Source organism: Xiphophorus couchianus, chromosome 6, assembly GCF_001444195.1.
Source record: "Xiphophorus couchianus chromosome 6, X_couchianus-1.0, whole genome shotgun sequence".
NCBI classification, from domain to species: domain Eukaryota; kingdom Metazoa; phylum Chordata; class Actinopteri; order Cyprinodontiformes; family Poeciliidae; genus Xiphophorus; species Xiphophorus couchianus.
The window spans coordinates 8,497,877-8,518,123 of NC_040233.1; the positions used below are offsets into that span (position 1 = coordinate 8,497,877).

The window sequence follows — 20,247 nt, forward strand, 5'->3', positions numbered from 1 at the left end:
CACAAGCAGTACATGATAGATTACGTCTGCCTTTGTTGATCCAACAGGAATTAAGAAAGTAAGCAACTGCAATGAGGACAAAAAGTGTGAGCACCTCTGTGAAAATGAGAAGTTCTGTCTGTTTCCGCTCAGGAACATCCAGGTGAAGAAGTGACAACAGAAGTGAAACACTGACTTCCTTTAAATCCAGACTAAAATCCCACCTGTTTAGGATTGTATTTGAAACGTAATCAATTACAAATTTATTGATGGAACCTGAATTAATGTCGTGTTTTGATTGTTGATTCTATCTTGCATTGTGTTTCTGTGTTTGATATGATGTAAAGCACTTTGAAATGCCTCACTGCTGAAATGTGCTATACAAATAAAATTTGATTGATTGATTGATTGAACAGATCTGCAATAATCGTTCTCCTCCCCCCTCCCCCAAAAAGAGAATGTTGCAGGAAGCATATCTAGGAAGGGTTAAGAGGCCATTTTATTCACAATTTCTAATTAAAGGTAGCATTCATTGCTATGAGATTGTCCAGAGAGATACCAAACTTTCATAAATAAGTTGAGGAGCCCAAACATAAACAGGACAGCTTGACTTCTGTTTGCAAAGCTGCATGTGAACAAACCACAAGATGAGAAAGTGGAAACATATATAAGCCAACATGTAGAGAGAGCTTTCTCTCTCAGAGAGAAATGGACAGGGTTGTGTGGTTAGGAAGCCGTGCAATGTTTTCTCCTCGTTACATCTTGAAAACTTGGTTTGTTCTGGTAATCAAGAGCTATTTTTTTCCACCACAAAGTCTCTCTGATTCAGCCTTCCTTGCTTTGCGGAGCCGTTTTCCAGCCTTAGGAGTTTGAGCACCTTTAAACACCTATCTTATTAAACTGAGCCTTCTCTGAGTTTGTACTTTTTGTTATAAAAGAACTGTGTGAAGGACATTTTTTTTAGCAAGCCTAAATAATGCCTGTGCAATTATTTTCTCAAAGTAGAAAAAGGGTCTTATAATAGTACGGAGCTTTTTGGGTACAAATGGATTGGATGTATGATGAGCCCTGAGGAGGGATTTTTATTTTTTTTAAGCGTAACGTAAAAAAATGTTATATCCTGCCTTTATCTTTTTGTGTCATTTTATATTATTACGGCAATCCTCAATCTTTTGTCTAAGGGATGTAAATGACAAACACAACGTTGCACACAGCCAGGAAATCAAAGAAAATATGCAAGGTTTTCCCTTTTTTTTTTTTACATATAAAAAATATAAAGAATTGTGTGCATTTCTATTTAGCCTCTCTGAACTACCTTTTGATGCAATTACAACTGCTTTCTTGCAGATTTCTTGACTTTCCACGATGTCTCAAACAGAAACAGTGTGTTTGACTTAAAGTATGCCTCCTTTTCACTTAAATATCATAAAGTCTTGGAATTATCTAGGTTTTTGTGCTAATTGCTCAGAGGTACATCTTAGTGTGTTTGATTTTGAAGTAAGCAATGAAAAATCAAAAAAAAAAAATTGGCATTTTGCAAATAACATGAATATAAAAGAACTGAAAAAGTTTAATCTGATTTTCTGTCATTCTGAGAGAAACAAAACGTTGTGCACCTTTTTATAGTGTATGAAAAATTTAACTGCATCTACCAGCTTTTGCATGTACATACTTTGTAAAACACATCAGACTGGAAGGATACTGTCAAGTTGGATTTAGGTCCGGTTGGACTCTGGTCTGGCTTTGCACGTCTGAAAGATTAAACTCTTGCTCCTTTTTCTTTGCAAAAGCAATTCAAGCTCATTCAGGATTGACACAGATCAGCTGCAAACAGCAATTTTCAACTTTTCCACAGATTCTCATTTAGTTTTAGGCCTAATCTTCAACTGAGCCATTCTAAAAGATGAACTTACTTCAATCTAAACCAGTCTGTTGCATCTCTGGTTGCATGTTTAGGGATTTTGCTCCACTAGAAAGTGAAACTCCTTCCAGTCTCAAGTCTTAAAATAGCAGGACTGACTTTTATTTAGCTCCACTAGTTTACGTTGCTCCATCACATTAAAATACATGACGGTTTGGAGCTGTGACGTAAAAAAAGACAAAAAAGTCTTAAAGCGCTATGAGTGCTTTTGCAAGGCAAAATCAAAATTATAACCAGAATTAATTGAAATCAGAGGGAAAAACTCCTCCACAAACAGCATATCTGTTTGCCTTTAATCTTACCTAATGACGACCCTTCACCTCCTCCCATCTCAGGGTCAGGTGACCTCTCCATCTGCCTTGAATCAGTTGGGATTAGTCAACATACCAGCTGCCTTCGGCTGATGGCAGTAGTCCAGTAACACCAGCAAGTAAGGAACGTGTTTTGTGGTTTGTTTTTCTCATTGATAATTAAGAAGCTCAGATGGGGATACGGGAGTTAAAACAAAAGACGATCTATAGGGAACAAGTAGAAGAAATCAGGACGAGGTGTCGAGGATGATCTCCTGATCTTTCCACTGCAGCAGCTTAATGAGTTAATGTTCATTTGAGGTTAGTGTTTTACTCAATTCAGGTTTGCTTAGATAAAAACAAACAAACAAACAGTTTTGGTTTTGTCTCCATCTGCTGTTATATGTTTGTTTTTCACTGACCTCTTTGGTGCATTGGTTTTATTGTAATGCCAAGTTAAGGTTGTCCGTTCGCAAGTTAGAGCAGATTTATGTTTAGGTTTATTCACTTTAGATCATTTTATCTTTCTGTTATTGTGTCATCCTTCCATCTATTTTTATGGTGATTTAGTTTATTTACTGGGCAGTGATCTAATCTTAGAACGGAGGAGGCAAAATCCCAGTAGACAGGATTACTGGTTTGAGTGAACAGTTGGCACTAATCAAAGGCTTCCCTCTTGTCCCTCTAATGCTGTTACATGAAGCACGAACATGTAACCGGTGCAGATATTCCTTTATTTGAGCCTCAAAGAGAAAAGCTGTTTTTAAATTTATTTTCTGCTTCACTGATTGTCTTCCAAGTCACTTGTCTGCTCTGCTCTGTTTCGGGCCAATCTTTTAGCTCATAGCTCTCATTAGGCATCATCACCTTCTGAGCTCCATGGCGTCTTTGGACGAAGAGCTCACCTGCTCCGTTTGCCGAGACAGCTTCAGCCAGGCCCACCCTCTACCTTGTGGCCACAGCTTCTGCCCCGCCTGCATCCGTGAGGCCTGGAGCGCTCAGGGGGAAGGGAAAGGTCGCTTCACCTGCCCCCAGTGTCAGGAGGAGCACGGCGAAGTCCTGTGCGACTGCTGCCCTCTCCAGGCGGAGGACAGTCGGCCCCCGATGGCCGTAAAGACCTGCTTGAGGTGTGAGGTGTCGCTCTGTGCCGACCACCTTCAGCCCCATCTGGAGAGGCCGGCGTTCAGCTCCCACCTGCTGGTGGAGCCGCTGGGGGACTTGTCCCAGCGAAGGTGTCCGGCACACGCGGAGGTATTCCGCTACTACTGCGTGGACGAGAGGGTGTACGTCTGCGGGGACTGCCTGCTGGAGGGGGCGCACGCGCTGCACAAGGTGAAGCCGCTGAGACAGGTGGAGGAGGACCTGAAGGTGAGCTGGGTGACAGGGCCGTACAGAACTATTAAAGGGGCAGTTTTATGCGTTTTCCAGTCGCATAGCGTCTTTTCTCTTTCTTTCAAGGTTATTCCCGGCTCTAGTGGCCTTTATTTGAGAGTGGTCAGTCAGGAAAGTGGGTTATGAGAGAGGAGGAAGACATTCAGCAAAGGTCAACAGGAACCATGAAGGCCACATCTCATGCTTTACCCCTGCCTGCGATGGGGTAAAAAAAAAAAAAGTTTACCCAACACTGCCCCTATGTGAGATGATAGTATCTTTTTATTGCAGAATCCAATAATTATCTCACCTTCAGTTATAAAAATGTTGTATTTATCAAACATAATACGGGGGTCACAAACTGCAACCCGATGTTCAGCAACGTTTAGATGTCTCTCCTCGTCAGCCCGGTTCCAATATTAGCTTTTTAAAGCTTAACCTCACACTAGTGAGGGACCAAGGGACATGTCTAAAAGTTGCACAAGTCTCTCCCTCCAGGAGTGCAGCTGCAGACTGCTGACTTAAAAGAAATTCGACGCAACTTAAATTGGGCCTCTGTCTCTTTAAGAAATTCCTGCTGTTTCCAGCGCTCCGCCTTCAGCACGTCATCAATTCAACTCTATTAAGCTGACTCACAAACATTAGTCAGCGCACTGAACTGAGAAATAGTTCATATAATGAGCTCAGCGGATGCGCAGTTCCACCAGGTGTCTGCTAATTACCGCTAGCTAGTCTGAAGGAGCCGAGTGGTGGAGCAGCTCTGTAATGCAGAAGCTCAGATTGGAAACTGCGGCAACGCATGGAAGAATAGAACAGAATATTTTATTGTAATGGAGGGGAAAAGGCGGCGCTTGGTTCAAGGATTGCTCAAACATACATCAGAGAATCAATAAGACACTCCAGGTATGTTTTTGATGAGGGAATCCCATCATAACATGATGTAAATATCAAAAAAGAAGATTTTACTCAACACTGCCCCTTTAAACGTCCTAAACCTTTTCATGCTACAGCCTCAACCTTCAACGTGTACAGTATTTCTGGGATTTTATGTGGCAAACCAAAACATTGCACACAGGAAAATGGGAGTTATTGCATTATATGGGTGACTTTCTCTTGGCAGAGATTTTAAGATTACCTTTGTGAGGATTCTAAACACTTTGTTCAGATCGAAGCACATTCAAAAACTGGGACTGCCCATGCAGTTGCAAAGAAGAATAAACAAAGCTGGTGTTACATTGCACTTCTGGCACAGATTTGAAGGTGCAACTGCAGTAAAAAGTGGTTTAAGAAAGTATTGACTCAAAGAATCTGAATACAAATGCATTGTTTATTATATAATATCCAAGTAAAACTGCATTGAGAACATTTTTTTTAGAAAACGTCCAAGGGTTATTCATGTTTTTGCTGGATTTTGTCAGGTCAGGGTAAGGTTGCTCTAATAGTATCTTGATTTTACAGGTCATCTTACAGACTCTCCTCATCAAAGCAGAACAGAAGCTAAAAGATGGGGAGAAAGCTCTCAAAGACCATGAAAACATCGACTCTGCGATGGCGGTAAGTAAGGACTTTGGTCTTATCAGTTTAAGTTATTCCAAACCTTATAAGGCTAATCCATTTGAGGAGTCACAAAAGGTGATCAGCGTCTGTGATTACCCAATTTATTCAAACATGTTAAATGCAAAGTCGCGTGAATAAAATAGGACACCATATTTCATTCGCCATCAACAAACATTGACGACTAGTCTTTGAAAAAGAAAGCTTGATTGCACTTAAATTACAAGCAAAAAGCATGATATGCTTATCTGAGAAAAAAGTGAAACAAAAATTATGTCTTCTAGCTAAGCAAAACGTTAGTGCACCCTTACCTTGAATAATCTCACTTCTTTTGACTATAATAGCTTCTTTGAGAAGTTTGTCTGGTAGCCATGTGCCAGTCTCTGACGTCGGGTGCGGAGAAACTTTTCTCCTCTCTTTACTTTCAGTCGTGAGATGTTTGAGGAGTTTTTTTACATCTACAGCCTGTTTCAAGTCACACCACAACATCCCAAAAGGATAAAGATCTCAGCTTTGACTCAGCCCAGCACTTGCCATTTCTTAATTCTCAGTTCTTGGTGGATTTGCCGGGAAGCTTTGGCTCGCTGTCATCTTGCAGAATCCAGTTCTGGTTCAGCCGTGGTTTATATTCTTACAGAAACTCTCATATTTTCCTGCTACCCTGCAAAATTGATGGTGGACACTGTGATTGTGAGCTAGTATGCTCCTGTTGCATAAAGGTATTCCCAAACATGATACCTCCACCTCTGTGCTTTACAGTTGGTATGAGGTTTCTTCTCCTGGGATGCTGTTTATGACAATATTTATTACACACGTTCAGCAACTGTGATTTTTATGAACTCTTTTCATTTACGACTAATTAATTACTTTTTATAGTCTACTTGTACTACTCCTGTGCCTTGAAGTTGCCCCCATGGGATAAATAAAATTATTCACATATGAATAGGACACAACCTCTGTTCAGGTCTCCAGACGGTTGACCTTTGATAACCTCTGGAAACCTTTTCCTTAAAATGATATCGGCACAAACAAAAATGTTTGCCATACAAATATGGCACAAAGATTTGACACCAATTTTGTTTAATTTTGGTAAAGTTTGGTTGACCTTTTGACCTTTAAACTGGAATTAATATCTTCAAAACAAAAGCAGCACAAGCGAAACTTTTATCAGCGCAAACGTAGCAGAGTTGATTGTCACAGATTGTGTTTGAGTTCGTAAAAGTGAGGGGACTGCTTGACCTTTCTTGATCTTTGGAAACGTTTATTAAAATCTTTAAAGCGATAGCGGCACAAATTAAACTTTTGGTTGCGCAAAACAGCAGAAAGAACGTACAAACGTTTGACACCGGTCTCATCTGATTTGATAGATTCTGCCATGTTTTTTCGCCAGTTCAATTTGGAGTAACTGTGGGGGTGTTTTCATTTATTCCGCACCATAAATTGTAATTATTTTTTTTTTTAGTTACATCTTAGAAATGCACAAATAAAATCTCGTTTCTTCAGTTTAAGTAAATCGGTTGTACTTCTAGAATTTCACAGAATCATTATTTCCACGTGTCAAAATGTGCCAAAAATCACACAACTGACCTCCTCCAGGACTCCCTGACGCGGGACGAAGGCCAGGTGGAGCTGCTGGACACGGATCTGCAGGCCCAGGTGAAGAAGCTGGTGGTGGCTCTGAAGGAGATCACCAAGAGGGAAAGGCAGCAGATCGTAGAGCGTGTGCACCAAGACTGCGCCAAAGTGAGAGACGACATGAGCCAGACGGTTCATATTCATCGCTACCTGAACCTGCTGCTGGCAGAGACGGACCCTTTCCTGCTCATCTGGGTAAGACTCTCCCAGCTACTCGGTGCAACAGTGGGAATCGGCTTAACGGCATGGCATAAGATCTTTACATTCAAAAACACAAGTAAAACCACTTGAAAACATTAAATGGGAGAGATGGGTGATGCTGCATAATTTGGTATTGAGCCAATGCCAAGTAAATACAGAGCCATTGTCTGTAATACCGGTACTTTTTCTTTAAGTTTGATGTATCATCAAACTTCTGACTTGTAGGTGTTTTTGTTGTTTTTCTTTTGAATTATTTACCCAGAATAGCATTTGGGCAAAGTTTATAGGTATCTGCAAAATACTTTAATAACACACTAACATGTTTTGTGGGCATTTTTGCTCGATGAACAAATTGCAAAAAATATATCATTTGAGAGGAAATCAAAACGAAATCTTTTTTGAGAAAGAGTTGAGGAACCACAGCGCAAAAATAAAGCAAAATCTCAAGACGGAATCTGAGGCTAAATTATCAATCTTGTAACACTTGTATGGATCCAATTTTACCCCTCTATTGCATGGTTACTCATTTAATTTTGGTTTGCAGGGAATTGTATGATGCAAGAGCTGTTCTGTTTTCTGCACTCTCAAAATTTCAGTATGGAGGTCGTGGTGGATGCATAAAGTCTTTGGCGCAACCTGGAGTAGGGATCGGCCGCATCAGAATCTGAATCAGGAGTAGGAACACTGGCCGCCTGGCAAAAATACAATATTGTCACAACCACACCGGCCCGGCAGACCGCCAAACAATTTATTAGCCATGTAGCTACCATACCTGGCTTCCTGCCGCTTCTCCAGCTGAAGCCAGAGTAATGTTACCAAACCGCTGAAGCGAACAATCCTCACTCGTCATAATAATAAATGTTTGGCTGCCTTGGATTTGCATTTTGACTCTGTTTGGAAGAGGAGGTGTGCACACCTCCAAATTCTGCATGTTAGCTTGATGCTCAGAGGAAAATTGTGAATTCTTCAGGCTCAAGTTGAAATGCAAGACATGCTTCGATGCCGTCCCCGGAGAAGCCGGGGCATCGTAATTAGTGATGACGAGAGAGGGGGATGAAGAGGAGAAGAAGACGCGAGTAGTGACTCACTGCGTTTACGATGGGTTTAAAAAGAGACAGCCATAAAAAACAAACCCCACTCCAAGCTTCCGAGCTTCTGTTTGATCAACTCCCAGCAATCAGTGAAAAATACACACATTTTGGATCCTTTGTGCGTACTTCCTTCTGACTTCATCGGCCAAGATATATACAGCGCCAGATTTAAATGATCGGAGGCAACGGAAAGAGTACAGAATAGCCCTTACCTGCATCCGCTCAGCTGGTGAAATATTGACAGTGAATGCTCCTCCACAAGGCTCAGCCTATCCACATCCAGTGGATATAAATCATTTACACAGCCCTGGCAAGACATAAGGTATCTCTGATATAAAGTGTAACTTTTTCTACAAATCTGTTGGAGGGAAATTGTAAAAAACTAAAAGAAGTGGCAAGAAACCTGACTGCATACATTCACACACTCTTTGACTTTGACTTTCCAGAACCATCCTCTATTTAAAGTTCAGAATCGAGACGCACAGGGTCAACACTATGCCAGTTTAACCATCTCACATGGATGTCACTTTTAACTAAAGCCATAGTTTGCAAAGAAGAGTCAGTCGAAGAAGTAAAAAAAAAAGAAAAACTTCAAAACTTTTTATCTAGAAAGGTTTGGATATCAGAGCTTAATGATTATAGTCAAGCCTAAAATTATTCAGTAAATGTAGAAGAACCTTTAAGAGAATGTCCAGCCAAATTAAACTTGTTTATAAAACTTTTTGTGTTCATCTGAGTCTGCTCATGGGCTTGACCTTTTCTTAAAATTAGGTAAATACAGCTAAAAAAAATAATGTATGTCCTGAAGTGAAATTTATGTTTGTGCTTTAGCTTTTAAAATAATAAAAATGAACCCAAAATATACAGAAGTGGTGTTAAAAAAAAACATGTGCACTCCTCCTTCTTTCATGCCCCTTTGTGGGTTGAGTACAAATGCAGCTGATTAACTGATAATTGTAACGTCCTGGAATCGTAATTTGCTGTAAAACAGAAGAATCGACATGCTCCAGTGCTCCTGTGGAGGTCAGCGCTGCAGTCCAATTGAGATGCTCCTCTAACACATCAAGAGACACAAACTAGTGAATTAAGAAATGCTGCGAAGCCGACTGGAAAAATGATTATTTTATCATAATGTCAGAGACTGATAAGGCCTTATAGATTCTTACTGAATCTGAGAGCTTTTGCCATTTCTCAAATATTCTTGCTGAAAATGTAGTATGCTGTCTTTATGACTGTTTCATTTAATGAAAAAAAGAGAAGAGACAGAAACATGCTTCATGCAAATGAACAAATAAAACGTGACCTTGAAGGTTTTTTTTCATTTTTTTCAGAGCAGATTCACATGAATCCTTGTAATTCATTCTGGGAATGTAATGTGTCACGTTTCTTTCTACTGTCCTTTTCCTTTGCAGGCGTTTCAATCAGACGACACAAAGTAAGTCCAAACGAAGGATGTTTTTTTGTTATTTTTCTGTTAAGCATGCTTGGGATGACATGAAAAATCTAGATCGGCTTGCTATAAAAATGTAAGATGTAATAATTATGAGTGGATTTTCTTATTCTGCACCATGTGGTGTGTTGCAGATTGCTAGCAGACCTGAACTGCCCACTTTTCCTCCCTGAGCCCATCTGTGTGGACAGGAAGCACATCCTGGAAGACGTAGAGGGCAAATATCGAGAGTTCATCACGTCCACCCTCCGCTGCCTCAGCGAGCTCAAGAGGGAGCTCTGTGAGTGGCTCGTTAGTTTCACCCATCGGCCTCAAAGACCAGCAACATTACTTATCTATTAGGAAGTAGTTTGACTTTAGGGAAATATTTGCATTTTTCTAACACATATCTACTAAATTTTACAAACTTATCCCCAGACATGATCTTTTTAGGGAAAATTCTGTCATGAAAAATTATTCATATCCCTTGATTTATTTACTTTTTCTTTTTTTTTTTTTTTTTACACATGGTTAAGCACAGCAACAATGTATTTATTTGTATTTTATGCAATAGACCATTTCAAAGTATTGCATAATAGTGAAGTAGAAGGAAAAATATTTCTGTTTCTCAAACTTTTTTTTTTTTTTTTTTTTTACAAATACACAATCTGAGAAGTGTGGCATGCTCATCCTCTGAACATGCCAGAGGATGAGCATGTTCAGAGGAACATGCTCAGGGGTATGCATTGTTTTGGAGGTATATTTCTTTGAAATTTGACTGAGTGGATCCAAAGACAGTAAGTCAAGTAGAAGCACAGGTTAGCAACCTGAGCCATATTCATCCTCTGGGCCTGATGGCATCAGGTCCAGATTTTACACCTTGGTTGTGAAGATATGTCCCGACTTCGTCACTATCCACAAAAAATATAACAAACATAAAAGATAGTTCATCCAATTTTAGAGAGAAAAACACAGCACAGCTTTTTGAATAGCAAACTCCAGGTATATTCAGCGGCTGTGCATTTTGAAATCATTCTCTTGACGTATGTAAGAAATACAACTTTGCTCTTCCCAGATCCAAATTAAGTTGCATGAAATTGTAACTTAATGGAGGAAGGCCTTCACAGAATATATGAATTTAAATTAAGATCACATTACGCACAGGTAGACGCTATGTGCAAATAAAGTGATTTCTGCGGTTGATTGGTTGCCTTCGATTTTTGCTTTGGGGTATTGGATTAAAAACGTTGGCGGTTTTCCGGGACAACCCGTTGCAAGGTCCACAGTGAGATCTTTAAGGGCAAACAAGTGTTAGAGGAAGTGTTTAAATTAAACGACCAGGAAACGATTCACTGTTGAATACAAGTCTGGATTTCTTGTTAGGTTTCAGATCACTGATAAGTGCAGTAAAAAGTAAACACCTTAAGCATTGGACTCTCTCCCTGCAGTAACCAGCCCTCTGTCCCTGGACACAAACTCTGCCCATCCTCTGCTGAGCATTTCTGACGACCTGCGTTCAGTCGCGCGTGTAAAGAGCCGACTGCCCTGCGCCGCTCACCCCGAGCGGTTTGACCACTGGCCACAGGTCCTCACCGTCCAGACCTTCTCTTCTGGGACACACTACTGGGAGCTGGAGGCTGAGGGATTCTGGGATGTCGCCATCTGCTATCGGAGCATTGGACGGAAGGGGAAGGAAGGGAATGCTTTTGGAAACAACAAGGTAAAACTGTCGCCACGTTTTTCTCTCTGTGGACCTGCTGTCACCTGAACACATGCACTGCTCAATCAGACACAACTAATCAGAGCCAGGAGGCGGGTCTCAGCGCTGTCAATCACCATCATGTCTCTCTGCTGAGCTACAGCTGGTTGCCCACAATGTAGCCTGCCATGAATGCTAAAGCTAATTAGCATGGCCACCAATAACAGTGGATAAACAGTTTTCCTGCAAGTTGCAGGAAAGCAGCACGTACAGTAAATTGATTGACGGCGCCAAGACGCTCCTTCTGGAAAAGTTTATGGAAGTTTATTGAAAGGGACCTGTACTCATGAAATTACACAACTTGTCATGTTGGTAGAAAAAAATAAAATAAAATAAATCTGAAGGGTGAAATAAATCTATGCAACCTAAAATATAGGTCACCAGAGCCAGCACTCAAGGCTTACTTGATTCAACAGGACTTTGAAATATTGACTACTGGTTTTCCTTTTAGGCGTTACTACCTACTACGGGCGTAGATTTAGCTGATTTACCACCTTCTACCTCTCTTGATCTGTTCTGAAAGGACCACAGATCAACTTGAATCTCCTGTTGCCGTGTTCATTTTAAATAAAGTCAGAAATGCGTTTAGAAGGCAAATTTGCTTTTCACACGTCTTGAAATGTAAAATACTGAGACGTCTTTCAGAGTTTCTGTCCAGTAATAGAAACAACAAAGTCCTGAATGTTTACTTGGTTGCGTTGATGATTCGTCGTTGAGTCGTTTGTCTGAGAACAGTGTTGCTGCTCATCATAAACAACATGTTGTTTCTGTTTGGACTGCAAATTTTTTTTTTTTTTTTGCTATTTTGTCCTTGTTTTGAGTCTTTGGTTAAAGCATTGCTACTGTATTCCCAGGTGTCATGGAGCCTGACGCAGCAGCACGACAAAAAGCTGTCTGCCTGGCACAACCGCAGGAAGACACGGCTTACGTACCAAATGGTCGGCAATCGAGTCGCAGTTGCCGTGGACTACAGCTCCGGGACCATCACCTTCTCCGAAGTGGGACCTTCCAACACCCTGATCCACCTCCACACTTTCTCCACCAGCTTCACCCAGCCTGTGTGTTTGGGCTTCGGACTCTATAAAGCTGAGCTCAAGAGCCGCATCTCTGTCGTTAAAGTGTGAGCAGGAGATCGACGAGACAGGGACTTTTGCCGTGAGCCACGCCTTCTTCCTGACTGGCCGTAACGGCATTCTCCTCCTAAAAGTGCGTTGATGGCGCATCAACATGGTCGCCTGCTTCAGAAATGCTTTCTAACTATGTGAAATGTGAACACAGAAACCTGACGCTCATTAAAATAAAGAGAGAGGTCTGTTTTAAAGCACATTTAAAGTATTCTTATCCATTTTTTATTATTTAGGTCTTATTAGTAGGATACTTTCTCATTTCATTGAAAATTTATGTAAAATAAATCCTTGGATTTGAGAACACCTATTCAAAGAGAGAAAGTTCTCATTGGAGAATTTTTACTTTGACAAAATCACACAATTTTTGAGTCAGCACATCCTATAAAATATTGCTTTAAAGAAAATTCAAGCACGGTAGAGGATTTATAATGCCATGGGCCGATTTCTCCCCCAAAAACCCTGAAAACCTAGTGAGAGCGCATGGCGACATAAAGTCTTTTGGTGTAACTCAAATTAAGAAAAGTAAATTATTTTTGACTTTTAACGCAACACATTTTCCCACATCCTTAGCAGGGGGGCAAATCCTTGTGAAGGCTGCTGCATGTGTGAATTTCAACCAAAAGGATTAAAGATGTCTCACTTCCAAGTCTTAAAAAGAAAAATATTTTCGCTTATTTATTTGACAAATTCACATCTGGTAACTAGCCTTCTGAATTTACAGCCTTGAAACTGCGCAGTGTTTGGCACCATAGCTACCAGCCAAGCAAATAATTATTACTTCACCGTAAAGATTCATTATGCTTTCATCCTTTTTAGCCAACCTTCTACTCGAGTCATGTCTCTACTCTTCCTGGAAACTAGAAGAAAAAGGAAAAACAACTGACAGACCCTCTATAACTTTGCTCTTTGGAGCTGAGCAGACTCCCAATCACCGTCCTTTATTCCTCTGTTAGGGTGAGTGGGTGGATGCAAGGTAAGAGGTTGAGGAAGAAGCAGATGAACGGAGGGGGTGGCTGAGAAGAGAAGGGAGGACAAACACACATGCACAGAGAGAGAGAGAGAGATCAGAGGATACTCCGGATCTGCGATCAGCTCGACTTGCAGCGCTGTGCGAGAATGTGACGGGAAGAGCTGGAAAACAAGGATTTTTCCCGCTTCGCCTGACTTCGGCTGGACGGATCTCGCAGGGTTTGCTGACATGGGACACAAGCTTCTTCAGCTGAAAACAGGTGATTGTCTAGTTTTTACTTACCATCTATTCTGTCAAGCAAATAGTCATCCTATGTAATGGTAAATATTCATAAACAATATTCATTAAAACCGAGGCTCAATACAGGGGTAGCCTCCTCAAAACAATGTTTCATTTCAGCCAGTCAGAAGGACAGAGGAGGATACTGAGCTGACCAAGACCTGTTAGTGTGTGTGGAGCTACAGCATATGTTGAGACAGTGTTTTCGTGAAGGTGTGTGTGCTGAGGATGCGGGAGGGAGGGAGGGGGTCTCTGTGTAAAAGACAGATGGTCACTCAGTGGAGTTGTTCCTTTTCTCAGTCTCTCCTTCTGGGTCTCCCTGTCATCCCTCCAGATTCCTGCCTCATCACTTTTTGTTTTGTCCATCCTCTTTTCTTGCTTGTCTAATTATTATTTTTTTTATGCTGAGGGAATACAAAATATCTTTTTGACTCTGTTCACACGCATGTCTCTTAACTCTTCAGATTGCTCAAAAGTTACTTTCAGACCGTCTCGCGACTTGTTTCACCAGGTTCAGTCATGCCAATCTGGTCTGTCCACTTTGACCTCCTGATGTTACCGAGCCTGCTGCTGCAGCTGCTCTTGTTGCTCTCGGCATCCCTGGAAAGCGGCGCCCAGAACGACACGGAGCCCATCATCCTGGAGGGGAAGTGCCTGGTGGTGTGTGACTCCACGCCTTCGTCGGAGCCCGCTGGGAGCGCTCTGGGCATGTCCGTCCGCTCCGGCTCAGGACGGGTGGCCTTCTCGGCCAGCAGGCAGACCAACCACGAGCCCACAGACATGAGCAACCGCACCATGATCATCTACTTTGATAATGTGAGTAGCTTTGAAATATTCTTTAAGAAGGCATTTGTTGCAGGCCACCAAATGTTTTGTTTATCAAAATTTGATCAGTCTATTAGTGGAAGGAGTAAATTGTTTTTCCTAATCAGAGAGCCATGGCACTGCAGACATTAGGGTGACTAAATGAGGTTCCAATGACGAAATTGGAATATTGAGAATGCATCTGGAAAACTGAGCTATCACTTACAGGGTTGATAATTAATCACACAGCAATATTATAACGATGAAATAAGTAGAGCCACTCTCAGCCCAGAAAACAGCCTTATCAGAATACCAAACACTCAGAGCGTCACATGGCGCAATGGTTAGAGCGCGCGCCCTGTACACGGTGGGTATAAGGATCACGGCCGTACCGAGTTCAACTCTTACTTGTTAGATTACTGTCATATAAAGGCCACTGGTGCCGAACAAACACCCTATTTTGGCCTGAATTGTTTTGTTTCACATCTCAACAAACTGAACAGGGTCTCCTGTGGTACACCGTTCCCTCCGTGGGTCGTTCTGTGGTAGGTCGGAGGACAGTTTTCCACTTTGGATCAGTACGAAGCCAATTTTAGCAAGGGCAAAAGAAGAAAAATAAGAGCTCTTTAAGAAAGAGGACTGAGAACACCAAGTCAGGAAGGGAAAAACTAATTGGAACTTGAAACTTCACAGATTAGTCTGTGGTTCTGTCTTCTTGGTTCCTTGCTGACCCATTTTTAGAGCAAACAGAAGTGGCCCCAAAGTGATCACATTAGGCGCTGATTACTAAATTGGGTGCTACATTACACAATTAATGCCGGAATAGGATCTATGATATTTTTCAGAACCACAAGTTAAGTTTCCTGGGAGAGATCATCTCCAAACCAAAATATAACAAAAAATATTTGTCTGGAAATAGTTTGTGCTCGAGGTCTACTAGTTACTATGCAAGTAAGATCATTACTTTAAAGAGCATTACCCAACACTGACAGGTTAAGACCTCCGGCAAACATCTTGGTCTAAGTGTAAAACCGTGCAAAAAGTTGGATTTCTGAAGTTTTGCATCTCTATTCATAAAAATGATAAACACAGGAAATTCCAGTGCTTGAAAGATGTGAAAGAAGATGAATACTTTTGTTATCCCGCATCTACTAATACAAATGCACATCTGATTACATCCACGCACTGAGGCTAAATGATAATAAGGTAAAGATTGAACATTTGGACTTGGTGTGCTGCCCACACAATTGTGAGATTATGCATCGCATTCAAGGCTTTTTTACAGTGCAAATGTAGAAGAGAGAATCAATAGCTTTGAGACCGAAGGCCAACTGAATGTGTAATAGAGTTACTGGAGTGACCTTGGAGTAGGCATGAATGTACGTTCCAGAAAGCTTTTAACAACAGCCCTCACCCTTCTTCAAAGTCTCTTTCTTTTCTCTGTCACACCTTGGACTCTCTTGACAATTTCCTTGCTGACATCGCCTACCTCGCCTGCATTTTCCCCCTTGAAATCTCTGCAGATTTTAGTCAACGTGGGCACTCACTTCGACCAAGAGAGCAGCGTCTTCGTCGCTCCGCGGAGAGGGGTTTACAGCTTCAACTTCCATGTCGTGAAGGCCTACAACAGACAGACCATTCAGGTATGCCATCACCTTAATTCGAGCAGTTGCAGTTGAGGTTGTAGCTGCTTCGCGCGTTCTCCCTGATCCGCGTGTTTGATGTCTCTTAGGTCAACCTGATGGTGAATGGCTGGCCGATGATTTCAGCGTTTGCGGGAGACCAAGACGTGACCAGAGAAGCGGCGACCAATGCAGGCCTGGTGATTCTGGAGAAGGGCGACAAGGCCTACCTCAGACTGGAGAAAGGGAACCTGATGGGAGGCTGGAAGTTCTCCACCTTTTCCGGCTTCCTCGTCTTCCCCTTGTGAGACGGTTGGAAAATGGAAGTGCTGGGTAACAGGGAAGGTGTGAGTGACGGGTGTTACAGCGCTTTGCAAAAGTAGTTACACCTCTTGAACTTCTTGACATCACGTCCGTTGTTCTCCAGAAAACATCTCAGGCTCGGTTAGATTGGGTGGAGAGCATCTGCGAACATCATTTTCCAAGACACTTTCCACTTTGACTGGGTCATTCTAACACAGGATGAGGGCTTTTTTTTATCTTACCAGAGTCCCTACTTCCACATGCTTGTTATTTCTCCTACATGACTTCTGGAAAACTGCAAAAAGTACTTATTTTGATTCCTTTTCTTGCCACTATTCATAAAATTCAAATTGGTGGAGTTCATGACTGATGGTTGTCCAATCAATAGATTATCCAATCTGAACTGTGTATCTCTGCAGCTTCTTCTGGGTTACTGCTTGCCCGCCTCTCTGACTGATCCTCTACTTCACTTTAGGTCAAATGCCTTATCTTGGTAGGCTTAGAGTTGTGCCATAGTGTTTCCATTTCCAAATAATTGGTGGAACATTGCTCTGTGAGATGTTGAACACTTGGGATATACTTTTATCAAAACTTCTCCACACCTTTCTCCCTGACCTGTTCCTTGGTCTTCATGAGGAACGTTCCTAACAAACCTCTGAGGCTTTCTTAGAACAACATGGACTTATAATAACATTAAATAACACTCAGTTGGACTGTCTAACTTCTAAAAGCAGCTAGCTGCATTGGATTTTATTGAAAATAAATCAAATTAAAGAGGATTTATTTCCCTTCCACTTCACAACTATGCTTCTCAAAAAAAAAAAAATCCCACAAATGTAAACAGACGCTTCTCGTTGTAACCCTATAAAATGTGTAAAAGTTTGAGGTGTGTGCTTTTGCAAGGTGCTGTACATTTAATTTTAGGACTAAACAAATGAAGAGAACTATCTACAAAAAAAAGTTGCTGAAAGCTACAAACACTCTATGAAAATAATTTATTTATTTTGTCTTCATGTGAAATATTTATTGTTTATTGAATATAATGATTGTGAAAAAGTATCTATTTGTGCTCCTGTGCTGACATAATGCCAAGCCTTTATTTTTGTTTATGTTAACAGCTAGCTGTGCTCCAAATATCCCATCCAGCTTTAAAAAAAAGCATTTTGTTTGAATTTACTGTATGACTGTTTCTCCTCTGTCTATCTGTCAGCATCATACAAAAGATGTCTATTTACCAACAAATTTCTATAAAGAACAAAGCGCTAAAAAAAACTGAAATACCTCAACTTGACTGTTTGCATGCAAAAAAAGGATTTTATGAATCACTGCAACTGTGACTGTATAATCTGCAAAAGCAAGGCAGATTTCCTCATGCCCTTTCATGCTGCTGCGTTCGGCGGCAGCGGTTTGTAAATATAGCTCCCACCAGCCGAGCTGGCGTTGGCGTGGACCAGGCACACCAGCGTGGGACGCGGTATAAGTGCCGAGTGTGGCGGATGCTCCTTGCAGAGACACGGACAGATGGAGGCTTTGGCGAGCCTGCCGGCTCATCCCTGCGGGACATCCGTGGATAAAGTGTGGCGCACTGTCACATGAAGTCATTTACGCTTCTCTGGTTCAGAACCACCGCTCTCGGTTTGTCTGTTTGTTTTTCCTTACACACGTCCTTACTAATACAGCCATGAATACAGGACCAGGTTTAGGGGTATTTGGTCACATGGGCTAGAACCAAGGTTGGGACCCTACTCACCAAAGTTTCTTTTACACGTAGGCTACAAATTTCAATAGATCAATGGTTAAAGGGGCAGCAATATATAAAAATGATTTTTGGGGAGGCTTTATATCATGTATATATTATTCCCCTCATCAAAAACATACCTGGAGTGCTCCTTTGATTCTTTTATACAGTACATGTTTGAGAAATCCTTTAACATTCCGTGGAAACCATTTGGGGTTGCCTAATCCCTTGCTGCTACAAAGCTCCGCCTATTTGCACAAAGCACCTCCTTGTAGCTCCAGGCTCCAGCCACTCAGCTCCTCCAGACTAGTGGCAGCAGCAATTAGCAGTCACCTGGTGGAACTGCACATCTGTATAGCTAGTATGTGAACTATTTCTCAGTCCAGTTCTCCTGAAAACGTTGGTAAACAGCTTAACAGAGAAATGTTGCAATGGCGTACTGAAGACAGAGTTTTAAAAGAACAGCAGCTTCTTAAAGGGACAGATGCCCAATTTCAAGGCATCAAATTGTGAAGTCAAATTTCTTTTAAGCTATGCTTGATACATATACAGAATTTTTACAACAACCAGTGGTAACATACTTCGTTGATTATGCCATAAAATACCCGTATGTACCTGGAAAATATGTAGTACTGCCCCTTTGATACATCAGCTACAAGGATTTTAGGCATTGTCCCCATGAAACATTGTTGTTCTAGAATTATCTTTATAAAAATCTCCTTCTTATGGTATAGTTTTACAGATATGTCTTCATCTGTACAAGAGAAAAAATACGCATGTCCAAAAATCCACTAGACAGGCTGCTGACTAAAATTCATTGCTGAAGAGCATAAAAGTAGGTCTGTGCTCTAAACTGAGCTCCCATTGCAATTTACTAAAAAAAAAATGTCATCACGGTTCAGGCACACTGCTCTAGTCAATAAGAGGAAGAGCAGCAGGGACATTTAACAAAGAATAGCAAAAGGATTTGGTGTTCATTAGTACAAAAACACTCAAACTGACCCAAAGCATTATAACTATATGTGTCAATGTAAACACACCAGAAAAATCTGTTTTAATCAAAACATTATCATTTTCAAAACCTTTCTTATTGATTATCTTTTATTTAGACATTTCATATGGGCTTGCTTACAAGCTTTACTGCTTCGGTTTTTATGGTGACAGTTTGAAGTGAGTCAGGACTCCATCTGATGAAATGCAAATAATGAACCAAATCACTTTAGCAGCGAAGAGAAATGACCAAAATGCCAGTATAATTTAAAAGATTTGGTGGTTAGCTGAGGGTAAAGTGTCAATTGGGAGAGGACATCTATCTTATTGATTAAATGGAGCAGAATGGTTGCTTTCAAGGGGTTTGGTGCATGAATTTGTTCCTCCTTGAACAGGTTTCACATATAAGAAAACTGCTATTAGTAAGATTGCGCCCAAAATCAGCCAATTAAGGATTGTTGCCACCAGTGCAGACACACTGTTGTTTCTGCTCAAAGACAGCAGAAAGAATGTATTTGACTTTTCCCCCCCTTTTTTTTGTGCACATACAGTTTGGTTGAGACTTTGATGCTGGTTTGGTGTCAAGAATGGCAACAAAGAATCTAAAAAAAAACCCTCACCAGCAACAGATTTCCATTCCACAAAAAAAGAGCACCAGGAATTAAGAGGGGTAACATTATTTTTTCCAATAAATCTGCCAGGGAAATTTGGATAAAGTCTGCCCCGAGATGAAAAAGTGCATGATGTTATGAGCCTTGTGCCATATGAACAAAGAATCACAATCCAGGAGCAATTTGGTCATAAATAATGTTTCTAAATGTCATTATAGGAAAACTTTTTATAAACTTAATGTCATCTCATTACATTAAAAAGAAACTTGTAAAAAAAATATCTATACAATAAATTTCATTAAAGGTGAGATGAACAAATAACTATCTTCTCAGATTAATCTGACCCCTACTTTTCATTAACAAAACTCTAACAAATGGCTGTGTTTTAGTGTCACGACACTAGAGGGCGCCAAAATCCCGTCTTGGATACTGGAATTGCTGCTGGACGCGCGAACATCATTTTGATACAGTATGGAAAGCTTTTATATATTTGATATAATAATAATAACCAGAACACGATGCAATGGGTAATCATGTGGTATGCGTTTACGGATCTAAAAAAGGTCAACAGCA

At 41.0% G+C, this 20,247-nt stretch overlaps 2 protein-coding genes across 3 annotated transcripts; both read left to right on the forward strand.

Annotated features, from left to right (window-relative positions):
- The first annotated feature begins 1,822 nt into the window (after positions 1 to 1,822).
- On the forward strand, positions 1,823 to 12,556 carry trim110 (tripartite motif containing 110). 2 transcript variants are annotated; one of them, XM_028019543.1, is made up of 8 exons: positions 1,823 to 2,511; positions 3,031 to 3,558; positions 5,020 to 5,115; positions 6,712 to 6,945; positions 9,455 to 9,477; positions 9,627 to 9,772; positions 10,920 to 11,191; positions 12,085 to 12,556. In XM_028019543.1, exons 2-8 carry the CDS (start codon positions 3,070 to 3,072, stop codon positions 12,352 to 12,354), a joined length of 1,530 nt encoding a protein of 509 aa, XP_027875344.1. In that variant the 5' UTR covers positions 1,823 to 2,511; positions 3,031 to 3,069; the 3' UTR covers positions 12,355 to 12,556. The 2 variants fall into 2 exon arrangements, with proteins under 2 accessions (XP_027875344.1, XP_027875345.1); XM_028019544.1 differs by having other exon boundaries at positions 1,823 to 2,330.
- Positions 12,557 to 13,336: 780 nt separating this feature from the next.
- Positions 13,337 to 17,645, forward strand: cbln12 (cerebellin 12). Its single transcript, XM_028021753.1, has 4 exons — positions 13,337 to 13,586; positions 14,118 to 14,422; positions 15,934 to 16,053; positions 16,143 to 17,645. Exons 1-4 carry the CDS (start codon positions 13,556 to 13,558, stop codon positions 16,338 to 16,340), a joined length of 654 nt encoding a protein of 217 aa, XP_027877554.1. The 5' UTR covers positions 13,337 to 13,555; the 3' UTR covers positions 16,341 to 17,645.
- Positions 17,646 to 20,247: the final 2,602 nt, after the last annotated feature.